Genomic DNA, 16,861 nt, shown 5'->3' on the forward strand with positions numbered 1-16,861 from the left:
GGGTGCGAGGCAGGGCTTTGGGTCAAGACGAAGGCAGCCGCGGGCGGGGGCCGCAGGGCAGTGCCGGAGGTCAGGGCGCAGGCGGCCGGGAAGACGCTGACGGTGTTTGGGTGTGCGTGTGTCACGTGAGCGGGGCCTGGCGCGTCGCCGGCGCAGCGCCTCCGCCAGGGGGCGCAGAGCCTCCCCTCCACCTTCGGCAAGTTTCGCCTCCTCTCGCAGGCCTGGGCCCTCTTCGGCACCGCTCGGGCCTCTCCGCCGGTCTTCGGCTTCCTTTCGGGAATCTCCGGTTTCCCTCGGCGGCGCCCGTGACAGCGTCGTGTCGCTCGGGTCTCTCCGGCGGCGCTCGGGCGGCCCCGGCGCAGGGCGCAGGCGCGGGTGGTTCCGGCGGCCCTTGTTGTGGCCCGGCCGCCTCCGCCCGCCGGCCGGCTCGGGATGGCGGCCTTCGGCGTCCTCAGCTACGAGCACCGCCCGCTGAAACGCCCGCGTCTCGGCCCGCCCGATGTTTATCCCCAGGACCCCAAGCAGAAGGAGGTGCGTGGCCTGGGTTTGTGTGGGTACCTGCATTGCCGGGCCGCGGGGGGGGGGCTGGTACTGGGGAGGCCCCGAACGGCCGCTGGGACCCCCCGGGGCAGGATTAGAGAGCCTTGTGGCCCCGTTGTGGCTGGGCGTAAGGGAGCCTGCCCCTCCGAGTCCCTGTGTTATGAGTCCGAGGGACCCGCGGTTTCTGTCTCAGCACTGGCCTGGGGCACTGCCTGGCGGTGAGGGCCTGGGGGAGGCTTGCCGGACCCACCGGGCCCTCGCCTTATTCTGTGCCCAAGCTGGCTGAGTGCCCGCGGCTGGCACAGAGTCTGCGGACGTTTGTTGTCGAGGGGCCTTGCCGGGTCCTTCTGATCGTCCTTCCCTCGCAGGATGAGCTGACTGCTCTGAACGTCAAGCAAGGCTTCAATAACCAGCCGGCGGTCTCTGGGGACGAGCACGGCAGTGCCAAAAATGTCAATTTCAACCCAGCGAAGGTGAGATCCATCGGGAAGGTGTGGGGGGTTGACAAGGCTCGGCACTCGTAAGGACAGGCTGCTGGGTTCTGAGCAGGCCTGCATCTCATTCCTTCTCCATGTCCAGCGTCAGGAGACCTGTCCCCTTTGGGACCTAACTCTCTATCTTGATAGAATCAGGGTTCTGCATTTCTTTGGAACTGTGTCACGTCTCCATAAGTCTTAAGGATGGATCTGTTTCTGTTAAACCAGTGTCTAGAACTCCTTATATTTTCAATTAAAGCAGAAGATTAGGATGCTAGAAGTGGGAAACTTCTTATTGATGTGGTTACATGCTGGCCCCAGTGGAAGAGAAGTAAGATTTCTTGAAGCATATGGCATTTTAAACAGGGGAGTTATATAACAGGGCTCAGTCCTGGTTCTCCAGTCTCCCTGACAAGAGGACCTGGGATGGAGGGTGATCAGTAAACACAATGTATTTGTTTTGCTTGGCTGATGCCTGCCCAAGAAGCCTTCTCCCTATTTTGACAGGTGTTTTTAGAGAGGTGCACTGGTCTCAGCTCCAGTGCCTGCTTGGTTACCGTATGAGTTGTCTGGAAGCTTTCCCTTTGCAAGTGTAACAAAAGTCATTACTGGCAGATTTTTTTCTGTTCCAAAGGTTGATGCTATTGAGACTCCTAGTAGGAATGAGAGCTGAGTTTTTAAGCACGTGGGGTAGCTCTTTGGCCTGTGCAATGTAATTCATGCTTTGTGTTCTGTGTTTTCCAGATCAGTTCAAATTTCAGCAGTATCATTGCAGAGAAGCTGCGGTGCAACACACTGCCTGACACGGGGAGACGGAAACCTCAGGTCAATCAGAAGGATAACTTTTGGTTGGTGACAGCACGTTCCCAGAGTGCCATAAACAACTGGTTCACAGATCTGGCTGGAACTAAGCCCCTCACTCATCTTGCTAAGAAGGTGTGTTGCAGGAGAGTCTGCCTGTCAGGGCAGAGCATTTGATCTTTGCTTGTTTCTCAAGTATTTACTTAGTAGAATTTTTTCACTGTTGGGAGAAGGTTTGGGTTTTTTTCTCTCCCATCTTTGGGATCTTTCAGCTTAAAGAGCCCATGCTGGCATTGTGGTGCACTGACTGGTTGCCCCCACTCAAAGAACCGCTCTCTTGTCTGTCATATGGAGGTGGTGTCTGAGTTTGCTTTTTGGCTTGTACGATACCATGGATTGATGTGTAAGGTTCAAGTTGTTTTCAGAAGAGCTGGCCCTGCTGCCTTTGGTCTGTTTAGCTTAGAACCGTTCCTGTTATGGAGGATTTTTCAAGTTTTAAAAAGTCATAGTGGGAATTACTGGAAACAGTGAGCTGAGGCTCTTCCCAGACATTCATCGCAGTGCCACACTTCCGGTTTTAAGCTGAGATGAGTATGTGTATTACAGCTTGATCTCAGCCAGCCAAGAGTATTTCTCTGCCCTGGGGTCTAGGACTAGATGTCTCCTGGTAGTATTGAGTTCTGCAAAGTGTGAAAGAAAGGTCCTACTCTGCCACTGGATCGGGACAAATAGCAAGAGGAACTAACTATTTGCGTGAACCTATGAATGAGTAGCTCTGCATTCCAGTATGTGTTGTGGAAAACCACAACTCCTAGTTGAGTGGTAGCAGAACATGTAGTTTAGAGGCTGAAGTTTGTCTGGTCCTTGGTGTTCTGAGTCACTCTTGTGGGAGAAATAAGCACTTTTCCTGCCTCTTTACAAACTCAGTCCTCGTGTCCTCTTTTGTGTGTTGGCTGTCAGTTTCCTGAGGTCCTTGTGAAAGCTTTAACCTGTCAGAGCCTTCCCCCAGTTTCCTGCAAGTGGGCTCCATCAGAATTTGTAAACTTAGACATGAAAGCAGCTGCTGCTGGTAGGCAAGGAGCCTGTGGCTTCAAGACACTGGAAGATAGTTGGGAAGAATGTTAAGAAACATACCAAGTAAGCAGTTAACTGTTGGTAGTTCAGGGATTTGGAGATGCCTGCCAAATGGAGCTGTCCTCTGAGCATGTGTTGTTCCTGTGTGAGCCCCACTGCTGTGCTATTCATCTTCCTGCTTTGCAGATCTGCAGTCATGACTTCTGTAACGCTGGGGTTTGCTTCCAAAAGGAAGAGCCTGATCTACAGCCTGTGCAGTGGATGCTTTGTCTCTGACTTCATCTTCAGGCTGTATCTTCTGCAGTTGTTCATACCCTTCTAGGGGACACCCTCGAAGCCGTTTGCAGGATTCAGGGCATGGATTAGCACTGATGTAATAAGTCTTTCTGTCTTCTTTCAGGTTGTTTTGTTTCTCTTGGTGCTGAAATGCTGCTCTCTGCCCAGAGGTGAATTCTTGCAGCAGGTGTTTTGAGAGGCGGAGCACAGAGCGCCCTGTGCCTTTCTTGCACAGCTTGCAGTACCTGCAGCATGTGAGGTTGCTTTGGAATGGTTTCCATCTAAACCCTTGGTTTCAGCTCTCCTTCTCAATTCTGCTACAGGTACCCATCTTTAGCAAGAAGGAAGAAGTCTTTGGTTATTTGGCTAAATACACTGTTCCAGTAATGAGAGCAGCCTGGCTCATCAAAATGACCTGTGCCTATTACGCTGCCATCACGGAAACCAAGGTGAAGAAGCGTCATGTCATTGACCCCTTCATTGGTAAGCCTTTGTCTGAAGCACTGCTGCTGCCTCTGGTGATGTTTCCTCTTCAGACTGCTCTAGAATAGCAAGAGGTAACCTGGGAAACCTGCTTATAAATGCTGGTGCTTTGGTGTGCATAGCTGTCCAAGACAGCAGCTTGGTGAGCACACCACTGAGAAATAACTGTTAGCAGTCACCAATCCTTCCTGAGAGCCTACCTCTTCTTCTCCCCGTGAAGTTCTGCACTGCTCCTCTGCTGCAGAACTTGTTTTTCGTACCCTACAAAGACTGTAAGTGTTACAGTTTCACAGTGGCTGATTAGATTCTTCTCATGATTCCCAAAGAGCTCTGATCCACTGCTCTCTGTTTGCAGTTTCATTAGGTCTTTCTGGGTCCCGTTTCTAGCATGATTTGCAGCCTGTGCTCCCCAGAGTACTGTGCTCTGGGAGAGGTCCCCTGGCTTGCTGGTAAGACTAGGACCACAGGACCTGACCACACTGCTTTTAAAAGGCAGAATTAGACCATGGAAGTGTTGGGGTTTTAATTTGTCCCTTCTTGTTTATCTTTGTTACATGGGCTTCTTAGCTCTATTTTTGGAGGTTGATGCATTTGTTAGATGCTTTTCTTCTATTTCCTGTTCCTTTGGGTGTGTGTCTTATTGCTGACCTTCTAAGTGTATGCTTTCACCTGCTTTATATTGTGCCTTGCCATTGCCCCAGAGGAGTGTAATCATACTGTTACTTTGTGTATTGAGTTTGTTTCTTATGCAGTTAGGTTTTATTAAACGCAATGATTTTGAAAGCGTTGATCATGGCTTTACACTGACACCTGAAAGAGCTTAGGAACAAGTTCAGAGCTGCAGCGTTTGCAGTATTTCTGCTGTCAGGTTTTTGAGGATGCTAAACCAAGCTGGCCCAGCACTGCTCCCTGCTGGAAAGCCTCTCTCCACCTGCTGATTCTCAACAACCACGTTTGAGGAATCTTTCTTCCCAGCTCCTCTGGGACAAAGTAGCCCTGCTGCAAACACAGAAGTTTTGCCCCTTGATCCCTGTTTCTATGCATGACTCTTTCTCCCTCCCACCCCCAGGCCACATGCAAAGCTAATATTGTGGCACTGTCCTTTTCAAATGACAGGAGCTTTTCTGAGTTTATAGTCTTACACCAGTTTGGTTCTTTCCGATTTGTGTTTACCACTGCACTCATTGCTAACCTGTTTCCTTTTCCCCAGAATGGACACAAATCATCACCAAGTACCTGTCAGAGCAGCTGCAGAAAATTGCAGAGTTCTACAGGCAGCTCCCAGGGCAGGGCTGTGGTTCACCATCTGGGCCGATGCCCCAAGAGGTGGAACAAGCTTTGAAGCAGTGGGACTACAATGAGAAGCTGGCTATGTTCATGTTTCAGGTGAGGACATGGCAGGGGCTGCTGGGTGGCTGTATAGCAGAGGAGGGCTGTGGGAAATGGATGCAACTGGGTTTATTTTCCTGTGAGTAGACCATTAGGGCTGGATGCAGTTTTGAACTCGGAGGCAGTAGAACAGGGGTAGTACAGAATTGTGCAGCATCCGGGAGTTGTTTCCGCTGTTAGAAAGCAAGCACTGAGCTTTCCTTGGTGGCCGTTGCCTCAGCTCTGTCTGTTTGCTCTGCCTGTGTCTCTGCAGGATGGCATGCTGGACAGACACGAGTTCCTAACCTGGGTCCTGGAGTGCTTTGAGAAGATACGGACAGGAGAGGATGAATTCCTGAGAATGCTCTTACCTCTGCTTCTGCGGGTGAGAAAGGCTATTGGCTCGCTTCCTGTCACCTAAGGCATGAGGAGTTGTTTTGCGGAGACCACTGGGGAGTGTTCCTGTGAGCATTCTCAGCTCGTGCCAGGATAACTTTTCAGTCCTGCTCTCTTCTGTTTCTTTCTCCTTTAGCTGTTTCCCTGCACTGGACATAGTAATTGCAGAACTATTTTGGTTGGAAAAAAACCTTTAAGATTATCCAGTCCAACCATTCCCTAACTGTACCAAGGCTGGTGCTAAACCATGGCCCTCAGCACCACATCTCTGCCTCTGAAACATCTCCAGGGCTGTGGATTCAACCACCTCCCTGGGCAGCCTGCACCAGATCTTGAGAACCCTTCATGTGAAGAAGTTGCTTCTAATAGTCAACCTAAATCTGCCCTGGGGCAGTGAGACCATATCCTCTCATCCTGTCACTTGATATTAAGGAGAAGAGCCCAACCTCCACCTTGCTCCAACCTCCTTTCACGGAACTGTGGAGATCAATGAGGTCTCCCTTCAGGCTGCTCTTCTCCACACTGAACGCTTCTAGTTCCCTCAGCTGCTTCTCCCCAGCCCTGTTCTCCAGACCTTTCCCCAGCTTCGTTGCCCTTCTCTGGACCTGCTTCAGCCCCTCAATGGCTTTCTTGCAGTGAGGGTCCCAAAACTGAACCCAGCACTCAAGATGTGGTCTCACCAGTACAGGGGATAATCACTTCCCTGCTTCTGCTGGCTACACCTTTGGTGATTCAGGCCAGGCTGCTGGTGGCCTTCTTGGCCACCTGGGCACACCCTGGCTCATCTGCAGCTGCTGCCAGCCAGCACCTCTGGGCCCTTTTCTGCCAGGCAGCTTTGCGTCCACTCTGCCCCAAGCCTGGAGCAGTCATGGCATTGTTATGGCCCAAGTGCAGGACCCAGCACTTGGCCTTGTTGAACCTCATCCCATTGGCCTCAGCCTGTGGATGCAACCTGGCCAGAGCCCTCTGCATGCAGAGCCTTCCTGCCCTCCAGCAGGTCAGCACAGCCACCCAGCTGGGTGTCATCTGCACACTGCCTGAGGCTGCCTCAGTGCCCTCAGTGCAGATCACTGCTAAAGACGTTCAAGAGCAGTGTCCCAGCACTGAGCCCCGGGAACACCACTGGGGACTACCAGCAGCTGGAGTGAACTCCCTTCCCCACCACTCTGCAGGCCTGCCCAGCAGCCAGTTTGTCACTCAGGGAAGCCTGCACTCATCCAAGCCATGAGCAGCAGCTCCTCCAGGAGGGTGCTGCAGGAGACAGTGCCAAAGGCTTTACTGAAGGCCAGGTAAAGTAAAGGCCACAGCCTGTTCCTCCTCCATTGAGCAGGACACCCTGTGGAAGAAGGACCTGCCTTTCCTGACTGGGCCTGATCCCCTGCTTTCCCTGTGTGTGCTGCATGATGGCACTAAGATGATCTGCTCCGTGAGCTGCCCTGGCACTGAGGTCAGGCTGGCAGGTCTGTAGTTCTCTGGGTCCTCCTTGCAGGCCTTCCTGCAGCTGGGTGTCACATCTGCCAGTCTCCAGTCAGCTGGGACCTCCCCAGTTAGCCAGGACTGCCGTTACAGCCTCCACCAGTGCTCTGTTCACAAGCAGCAGGTCCAGCAGGGACCTTGTCTCCTTGGCTCCCTCAGCAGCTGTGCCAGGAAGTCCTGCACAACCCTGGGAACCTCCAGGACTGCTCCCTCTGTGTGGTGTTTACTTTCTCACCGATGTCATGGAAATTGGAAGTCCCCTACAGGTACAAGGGCCCGTGATCAAGAGGCTTCTGCTTGATGCCTCAAGAATTTTTCTGCTGTCTCTTCATCCTGATTTGGTGGTGTAGAACAGACTCCCACCAGGATATCTGCCTTGTTGGCTTTCCTTCTGGTTCTTGCCCATAGCACTCAGCCCTAGTGTCACCATCAGTAGCTGCTAATCCCTGTCCACGTCAGAGCTACGGTGCTGCACTCGATGTGCCCCACTTTGTGAAAGCAATTTCTGCTGAAAGTGAAAGCAATTTCTGCTGTAGCAGGTCCTGGGCAGAGCTTTGCAGCCCTGGGCAGGCTGGGTGTGGATACATTCCATAGACTATGCAAAGGGTTTTTTTGATGCCTAGCAGGCAGTGGGTGATCACTGATGCTCAGGAGCTCTGTCAAAGGGGCCTGTCTCCATGGGGCAGTGCCACCCAGTACCCTGCTGTGGGATGCTCCAGGCTTTCTCTGGTGTTGCTTACAACAAGGATGTTTTCCCCTTTACCTCTTCCCTGCAGTACTCTTCAGAGTTTGTGCAGTCTGCATACCTGTCCAGACGTCTGGCCTACTTCTGCACCCGCAGGCTTGCCATGCAGCTGGATGGTGCTGGTGGGCACCCACCCCACATCCTGTCTGCCCAGGCAGGGAATGCTCTTCCTTCAACTCCCGCCCCTCAGCCAGCTGCAGTCAATCCTTCTCCCAGCCCTTTCAGTGATTTACTGCTGTGCCCCCAGCACCGTCCCGTGGTGTATGGGCTCAGCTGCATCCTTCAGGTAAGTGTGGGGAGTGGTTAGTGACAGTGAGGTCAACAGGAACAGTTTGTGTGCTGTGCCAGCACAGCCATTCCATCTTGAGTCAGCAGCTTCCTGAGTACAGAAACCTCAAGGCAGGATTGTCACAGGCCAGGTCTTTCCTGATGTCTTACAGAGCATCAGTGCTGTCACAGTGCCCTTGGCTGACTTGCATAAGAAAACTAGGCTGGACTGGAGCCTTTTGCTGTAGTCACAGCTTCCTCAGGTGGCTGGGAGAGTTTTGCAGAGGAAAGGTTGGGAGAGAAGAGGCTGTTTGGTCCTGTAGCTCAGTACAAGGTTGTCACCTAGGAAAGGCAATAGTGCCAGGAATGAAAGGTGCTTTGTAATGTTGTAAACAATGACAATCCCACCCCTACAGAGCAACCCAACAACAAAACCAGCACCCCTACCCCACCTTCTTGAGTGGCTGAAGCACAGCACTCTCCTCAGGGGTGGCAGCAGGCCATGAAAAAGAAAACTCTAAACTTGTATCCTTGAAATAGATTAAATTTTACTGGTGATAAAAGAGCAAGGTTCCTGAAGTCTCTTGGTAGGTTTTGGAAGGGCAAATGCTGTCATGTCACTGTGGGATTCAGTCCATACTGTCCTTGCATCAGAGAGAGCTAGGTGAGTTCTCTTCAGTGTCTGTGTTTGTGGAAGAGGAGAGCGAAGCAGGATGGAGTAGGAGGTGGAGAAGAGGAGAGCAAGGCTGGATGGAGCAGGAGGTGGAGGAGAGGAGAGCAAGGCAGGACGGAGCAGGAGGCAGAGCAGAGGAGAGCATGGCAGGACAGAGCAGAAAGCAGAGAAGAGGAAATCAAGGCAGGATAGAGCAGAAGGTGGAAAATGATTTAACACAGCTTGAGAACCTGCAGCTCAGCAGAGAAAATTGTTATCAAGAAGCCCTGAAAGGGTCAAGAAGCAGCAAGGCAGCTCTCCAACAGGGTGGAAAGAAAATTTCTGTAATGTGGATGTCTAGAAGTATCAAATCTGCCTGCAAGGGCTAGGGAGCAATGTGGGGGTTATAAACAACTCCTTTGTATCCCTATTGACTATTTCTTAGTTAAGGTTGTTTTTTTTTTTCCTTCTAGTTTCTGTGTTATAAAGCATGTGTTTTTCCATACAAAATTCCTTTGTTTGGGAAGCTTGGGAAAGTATATATGCACATACACCTCAGAGATTTATCTGAGTTGGGGTTTGGACATAGCCTACTCCAATTGCTTAGTGATCATCTGATCTTCTTTAGAAGAAAGAAAAAGACTTCTGATAGAAGATTCACAAATCTGACCTGCAGAGAAGAGATGAGGCTAAGGCAGGGTCAGAGCTAGAGCTTGGAAGGTGCAGCTGGATAAAGTCAGGCTGCAGAAAGATGCTTTTCTAATAGTGGGCATAGTTAACCTTTGCTCAGATGTTCTTGAGACACAATGGGTTTTTTGGTCTGAGTGTTTAAAACAGCCATGGTTGTCCACCTTCACGTTTGGCTGCTTGTGGACCAGAAGCAGGGGTGCATCCTAGAAATCATTCAGCAACATTTGGATGAGTGTGTGCACAAGGTCATAACCAATAGAAGTAGACATCTAATGGTATGGCTTTAGCCAGGACTGCAGTCATGGTTACAGTTATAACATAAAAGTAGAAGTTAGACTCTGACTCTCGTTTCTTCTCGCGCTGCTCTTGCTGTATGATGTAAAAGCTTCTCCTGGGCCGCAAGGCCTGGGTTGTGTGCTAATGGTGTCAGCTGTAGAAAGTAAGTTCTGCTTAGAAGCAGCCGGGAGCTCTGCAGTAGCTGCATCTGGATAACATGGAGCCTCTGGCTGTGACTTCCTAAGCATACCTAGGGCAAGAAACTCAGTGCGACAAAGTTTTCTACTCTACTGTGGTCTTTAGCTTAAAGACTCTATTTTGGAGCTTAGAACAGAAACCCTCTAAGAGTAAATATGCAGCCAGGGGGGTGATGAATGCCTGGGCAGGACAAAGGAGTGTTTATTTCTGTAGGAAGCAACCTGACTGAATTGTCTGGAGCTGATTTGCTCGATGCTAACTGACTTCTGGGTGTTGCAGAGTATAATCCTGTGTTGCCCAAGTGCTCTTGTCTGGCATTACTCACTGACTGATAGCAGAATAAAGACTGGCTCTCCGCTGGACCACCTGCCTATAGCCCCATCCAATTTGCCCATGCCAGGAGGGAATTCAGCCTTTACACAGCAGGTGAGCAGCCTTCAAAAGGGAAGCTCTTGTGATCCAGGATAATGGCTGCATCTGAGCTCTGCCAGGACCTTTCATATTGTGTGATAAGCAGAGCTGGAAGTGCTTCCTCACTCCTGAGGAGTTAACTGCCCTAAGCAGGACAGCCATGTCCTTGGGAGGCAAGCAAAATCTCGCCTTCAGTACAGTTACTGTCATGCTTTTTGTTTTCTGATGGTTTTGTTCACAGGACTCCTTGGGCATCTCCTTGTTTGTTTACACAAGTCCCTTGCTTTTAGGTTCGGGCAAAGCTGCGTGAAATTGAGCAGCAGATCAAGGAGCGTGGGCAGGCTGTGGAGGTCCGCTGGTCGTTTGACAAGTGCCAGGAAACCACAGCAGGTGACTTGCTGTCGGTTACGTTTTCCCTCTCTCTGTTCCAAGGGTAACTGATAAACTTTCTGGCTATTTTGGGATTATTTTTCATCTTGCTGCCTTTGGTGTTTCCTGTCAGCAGTGGAAGAAACCCAGACAGCTCTTTTTCTTTCCAGTGCAAAGTCTGGCACAGGCCCATTTGCCCAGGTGAAGGGGCAGTTTCTTTCCCTGGCAGCTGGAAATGTGTAACAGGCAACTGTAGTCCTGTATGTGTGCTATGTTCTGATGCTTTCCCTAGCATCTGCTGTTGCCCACTGTAAGAGTCAGGAGGCTAATCTAGGTGGACCCTTGCCTGACTGCTACAGCAATCTCCTTTGGCTCTGGAGTCTGTTGTACCACTTGTCAACACATTTCTCTTCTCCGTTCTCTTCTAGGTTTCACTATTGGCCGTGTCTTGCACACTTTAGAAGTTCTGGACAGTCACAGCTTTGAAAGATCTGACTTCAGCAACTCTTTGGATTCCTTGTACAACAGAATATTTGGGCTGGGTCCAACCAAAGACAGTCATGAGGTGCCTTGGGATGTTGCTGCTAGGCCCTGGTCTTGAACGTGGCTCTTTCTTTTTCTCTATTCCATGGTCACTGTCCTACATCTGTAGAGGGGTAACTGGGTCAAACTTTGGCCAAAGGATGTGATCTCCATCGAGAAGGATTTTGTGCAGCTTTAAGTTAGGGAGATAGTAATGTGAGAATGGGTAGGTCTCTGCTTTAGAAAGCCCAGGCAGACAAATCCGTGTACGCTTGAGAGAATCCACCTCTCACTGAGGAGAGTCTCCTGGTGGAATGTGTCAGTCTCAATAGTAGGTTGATGGTAAAGACAGATTACAAGGCTGAGAAAAATAAATCCTAGCCTTGTCAAATTCTGGGCTGGCAGCTGTTTCCTGAGAGTCTGGAAGCTCACAGTTCAGGTTAGGGGCGACATTTATTTGGGACCATAATGCAGCCAGTGCTGCCTTGGATCCTGGAGGTGAGCTGCAGGACTGGTAGTCTGCATGCTTTGTGTACTGCTGCTGAGAAGCTGTTTCTGCTAAGATCAGCACTGCATAGATGTGCTGCTAGAAGAGCGATGATCTTATGAAGCAAAACCAGCCTGGGGATTTGTCAGGGGCTGTGGATCAGTTCGTGTTGCAAAGTGGAGTCAGAGCAGAGATAAAGCAAGAGCACTCTGGCTTGACATCTGTCCTCCATGTTAGACTGAGAGGAGTGTGGTAGTCTTCAGGCTATGCTCTGCTGGAGGCAGACTCGCTGTTCCATCCAACCCGAGGCCTTCAGCTGCATGCTTGTGCTTGGCTCAGGTTCTCACTGTAGTGCTCCTATCTCAACAGATCTCCCCCGATGACGACGCTGTGGTGGCCTTGCTGTGTGAGTGGGCTGTCAGCTACAAGCGCTCTGGGCGCCACAGGGCTATGGTCGTGGCCAAACTCCTGGAGAAGCGTCAAGCAGAGATAGAGGCTGAGGTAACTCCTTATTCCTGGAAGGCTGGCCGCAGTGAAGGGGAGCAGAGGCTGCCTAACTGGGGTTGACTAACAGTTGCACCAAAAGGCTGATCAGCACAATGCCTCTTGCTGATGGTGCAGGTCATTACTGCATCTGCTCCATCTAACCCCAAGTAGGTGCTCAGCGAGCCTGTGGGCTGCTGTATCCTGTGTGCATGGCTGAAGACAGGTGATTGCAGTGTGGAAGTACTGGCATACTTGGGAGACACTGAAGTGGTTTGTGGGAAACTATATGATGGCTTTCCTATAACTGCGTGATAGGGAGAATCTCTTGAAGGCTGCTTTTGTGGTGTTTGTGGATGGTGAGTTTCTGCTCTGTGACAGCAGTTGGTAACTTTTTCTCTTCAGAGATGTGGGGAGTCTGAAGTCGTGGATGAGAAGGGCTCCATCTCTTCAGGCTCTCTCTCAGCAGCCAGCGCTCCTGTCTTTCAGGATGTCCTTATGCAGTTCCTTGACACTCAAGCTCCTATGCTAAGTATGTAATAAGAACTCGAGGTTTCCTGGGTTCTAGCCTTCCCTCTCCTGCAGACTCTGAGTTTGTGCTGTTCTCTTGTGTGAAGGTCTTGGCTATACCACAGTTCTCTCTAGGTTTCTTGCAATACACATTATATCTTGGAAAGGGGAAGGGAAAGCAGCTGGGAGGGGCAGGTGATGGAAAGGTAATGCAGAAACGCTTCTATTAACAGGGTGTTGGGCAAGAATAGATGAGTGAATGAATCTGGCTGAGAACTAGCAGGAGGTTTCTTACTAGTAAGTGACAAAGCACTGGAGTAGTTGCAGTAGAAATACTGCAAACAGCTTAAGGGGTACAGGATAGAGCTCTGGATGATGCAGGCAACTCTGTACACCTAGAAATGGCACTTCCAGGTTAAAATCCTATGTGGTCTGTGAGACTTACTGGAGAGCTTTTGACTTGCTTAACTGACACCTGAAACTGGGCAGATCTCATCTGAGAACAGTGTGTTAGTCCCTCACTGTGGGGATCTCTGGAAACGCTTCTTTTAGTCACAGTGGGATGGAGTTGCACAGTGTTGCAGCAGAGCTCTGGCAGCCCTGACTGTCTGTGCTTCTCCTTCTCAGCTGATCCTGGGAAGGAGAATGAGAAGGTGGAGTTCTTCAACCTGGTGCTGCTGTTCTGTGAGCTGATCCGGCACGACGTCTTCTCCCACAACATCTACATGTGCACGCTCATCTCCCGCGGGGACCTCACCCTGGACACCCATGGCCCACGCCCACCTTCGCCCTTTGATGACCCTGCTGAGGAGCACGACAGGAAGGAGACAGAGGGAAACAGTGGCATCAAGCTAGAGGTGAGCACAAGCACCACGGACCTCCTGTGCACCTCCCTTTCATTCCAGCTTTGTGTCTTCCTTGCTGTACCTGCTGGAGGATGTACCAGAGGCCTCTACTTCCCTTCCACTAGCCTACTTCCTGAGTATTTCAGTTTCAGAAGTAGAAGGCTGTGTTCTAAGTGGCTGAAAAGGATCTTCAGAATGTAAGAGGTAGAGAGGAAAATCTTGTCCTGCTCAGAGCAGCATATTGGGAGGTACTGGGTGAGGCCTGTCCTTGGTGCTTGCAGTGTGTCAGGGTCCCTTGCCAGGCACCATGTCTGTCACATTCCAACATGGAGTCCTATAGTAAACAAATACTCTGCTGTTCCCTGATGCATCACTGAGATGTAAAGCTGCTCTGTCTATTCCCAGGACACAGGTCTCTCTGAGCCCATGGACATTGACCACAACTCCAGCATGCTCTTTGATGACATGGAGAAGACAGACTTTTCGGTACGTTCCTGCATTTGCTACCTGCTACTTGTGAGTAGGTCAGGATTTGAGGTGGAACTAGGGACTTGCTTTTGTTGGAGTGCTCCCTCTCTGCTTTGGAGCTGCTACACTGGAAGTGGCTGGGTTGTAAAGCAGATGACCCTGTAAAATGGTCCATATAATCTGGTTATGCAGGTCAGGGTCCATCACAGTGAAGGGAGCCCCAGTCATTCACAGAATGCTAGGGCTTGGGAGGGACCTCTAGAGGTCATCAAGTCCAAACTCCTGCCAGAGCAGGATCACTCATGGCAGGTAACACAGGAATACATCCAGGTGTATTTTGAATGTCTGCAGAGTCCACAACCTCTTTGGGCAGCCTGCTCCAGGGCTCCACCACCCTCACACTGAAAAATTTTGTCCTCATATTACAGGGGAATTTCCTGTGATAGAGTTTATGTCTGTTATTCCTTGTCCTGTCACTGAGCGGAGCCTGTCTGCATCCTCCTGATGGTTACCCTGCAGATATCTGTAGATGTGGAGATCTTTTGCACTCCGACCACTGCCAGCCCAGTGTTTGGGCAGAGTAGGAAGTGGGCAGTGGATGGGAAATGGATGACCCTGGTAGCAGCAGAAGATTGGGAGTGGCCAGCAGGGTTTTCTTGATCACCTTGGAGAAGATACAGGTCTGCTATCATCATGCTGTGTGACTTTCAGTACTTGGTCAGTTTGAACAGTTCTCACTGTGTGCACAGCACATGGCTGCAGGCTGCTCTGAGGCACTGAGAAATAAAAAGAACTCGTGACTAAAAATGTGACGGTCCCTGCAGTCCTGCAGGAAATTTTGGCCTCTCAAGGTGTGTATTAAGCAGGTACCATGTACAGAGCTGTGTGGCTTTTCCTTGGCTCTCTCAGGATCCTCACTTGTTCCATGGAGGTAGTTGTCCCCAGAATTTGTAGTCGTGGTTACTGATTTCCCACTGTTTTTAACCCGATGCACGTGAATTTAAAGCACAAATGGGAGTAGCAGCTTAGCACATTGTATTGGTGATTGCCCTGAGAGCTGGGTGTTTGCTCAGCTTTTCCTGTTCCTTTTTTAGGCCTTCAGCAACCTGCACTGTTGCATGACCATGTTCCTTAACTGCCTTTCCTTGTTCTTACACCTGCTTAGATGTTTTCTCCTCCAATGCACTGTGAAGCTAAAGCCAGCCCTTCCCCTGAAAAAACAGATCCTGAGAAGGAAGCAAAGCCCCTGCTGAAGGATAAGTGCGTGGAGGGAATGCTGGCATCGCTGTATGACCAGCCCCGGCACATTCAGTATGCAACACACTTCCCCATTCCTCAGGTATGAGACCTGCTGCAGGCTGCTGCCCTGCGGCTGCCCCGTGCACTGGCCCTGAGGCTGACGTGCTTCCCTGTGCTGCTGCTGTGGGTGGGTAAGGAGCAGTCATGGCTTGCTGCACTGCTGCCTGATGTCTCTTTTCTTTCCCAGAGCAACTGCCGAGATGAGCTTTCCTTTTTTTTTTCCTTAAGAGATTCATCTGTGAAACAAGACTAAAGCATTCAGCCTCATGGTTGCTAAAACACAGAGTCATAGAATGTTGTAGTTGGAAAAGCTCTCTGAGATCATCCAGTCCAACCACCAACCCAACCCCACCATGGCAATCAAACCATGTCTCCAAGTGCCATGGCCACACATTTCTTGAACACCTCCAAGAAAGGGGACTCCCACCACCTCCCTGGGCAGCCTGTTCCAATCCCTGACTGCTCTTGCAGTAAAGAAAATTTCCCTAACATCCAATCTAAACCTCCCCTAGGCCACCTCGAGGCCATTCCCTCTCACCCCATCACTTGATACTAGGGAGAAGAGACTAACATACATCCTGCTCCAGCCTCCTTTCAAGGAGTTGTAGAAGGCAATGAGGTCTTCCCTCAGCCTCCTTCTCCACACTGAACACCCCCAGTTTCCTCAGCTGCTCTTCCCCAGACCTTCAACAGCTTCCTTGCCTTTTTCTTAGACCTGCCCCAGCCCCTCAGTGCTCTTCTTGGAGTGAGGGCCTCAAAACCAAACCCAGTACTCAAGATCTGACCTCAGCAGTGCCCACGGGGTACAATTACTTCCCTTCTCCTGCTGGCCGCACCATTGGTGCTCCAGGCTAGGCTGCTGGTGGCTCTCTTGGCCATCTGGGCACATCCTGGCTCATCTGCAGTTGCTGTCAACCAGCATCCCCAGGTCTTTTGCTGATGGGCAGTTTCCAGCCACTCTGCCCCAAGCCTGGAGCATTTGTGGGGCTATTGTAACCTAAGTGCAGGACCCAGCACTTGGCCTTGTTAAATCTCATCCCATTTGTCTTAGCCCATCAATCCAGCCTGTCCAGAACCCTCTGCAGAACCTTTCTGTTGGTGACACCAAGCTTGGTACCAACTGTTGAATCTGCTGGCTCTTCCTGCTCATTCCTTCAACACATCCCTCAGCTAGGGGATAGAGGAGAGCACTGCTTGTGCTCAGGATCCCTTAAGCAGTTATCCCAAAGCCCTGAAGTCTCTATTCACTGCCCTACCTGAAAGAGCAATAGCATAGTCTCTGTTGGTGCCCTAGGAGGAGTCCTGCAGTCATGAGTGCAACCAGCGGCTGGTGGTTCTCTTTGGGGTTGGGAAGCAGCGGGATGATGCTCGGCACACCATCAAGAAAATAACCAAAGACATTCTGAAAGTCTTGAACAGAAAGAGCACTGCAGAAACAGGTAAGTAGAGTTTGAGCCATTCCCTCCCAAAGGAGGAGCAGCTTTCCAGTTGGCTGAGTCCATTGTCTGGAGTCTAGCAGTGGCAGGATTGTACAGTAGCTGTAATAAACTGCTGCTCACTGGATCTGGAGTGGTGCTCTGTTCCCAGCCATGGCAAGTAAAAGGCTTGGGCTGCTGCCAGCAATACCTGTTTAACTGAAGTCAGAATAGGATTGAGTCCTGTCCAGGTCAGAGTGAGACCCCAGCCAGAACTTTGCAGATGTAGTTTTCTTTAGTTCTGGCATTGAGATCCTTGCACAAGAAATAGAGG

The 16,861-nt window shown here is 50.7% G+C and overlaps 1 protein-coding gene across 3 annotated transcripts in view; it reads left to right on the plus strand.

Moving 5' to 3' along the window:
* Positions 1–322: 322 nt before the first annotated feature.
* Positions 323–16,861, plus strand: part of MED12 (mediator complex subunit 12) — a 42,942-nt gene continuing 26,403 nt past the window's right edge. For 2 of the 3 annotated variants that reach the window (XM_064159678.1, XM_064159680.1), the window contains exons 1-16: positions 323–531; positions 909–1,013; positions 1,761–1,952; positions 3,491–3,650; positions 4,861–5,036; positions 5,293–5,403; positions 7,667–7,921; positions 9,998–10,144; positions 10,420–10,519; positions 10,927–11,063; positions 11,877–12,008; positions 12,396–12,522; positions 13,128–13,357; positions 13,751–13,831; positions 14,979–15,152; positions 16,407–16,551. In XM_064159678.1, coding sequence (XP_064015748.1) covers positions 433–531; positions 909–1,013; positions 1,761–1,952; positions 3,491–3,650; positions 4,861–5,036; positions 5,293–5,403; positions 7,667–7,921; positions 9,998–10,144; positions 10,420–10,519; positions 10,927–11,063; positions 11,877–12,008; positions 12,396–12,522; positions 13,128–13,357; positions 13,751–13,831; positions 14,979–15,152; positions 16,407–16,551 — 2,371 coding nt within the window. In that variant the 5' untranslated portion in view covers positions 323–432. The remainder of the gene's footprint in view (positions 532–908; positions 1,014–1,760; positions 1,953–3,490; positions 3,651–4,860; positions 5,037–5,292; positions 5,404–7,666; positions 7,922–9,997; positions 10,145–10,419; positions 10,520–10,926; positions 11,064–11,876; positions 12,009–12,395; positions 12,523–13,127; positions 13,358–13,750; positions 13,832–14,978; positions 15,153–16,406; positions 16,552–16,861) is intronic. The other variant, XM_064159679.1, reaches the window with a different exon arrangement.

The sequence above is a fragment of the Pogoniulus pusillus genome, chromosome 19 (genome assembly GCF_015220805.1).
Source record: "Pogoniulus pusillus isolate bPogPus1 chromosome 19, bPogPus1.pri, whole genome shotgun sequence".
NCBI lineage: Eukaryota > Metazoa > Chordata > Aves > Piciformes > Lybiidae > Pogoniulus > Pogoniulus pusillus.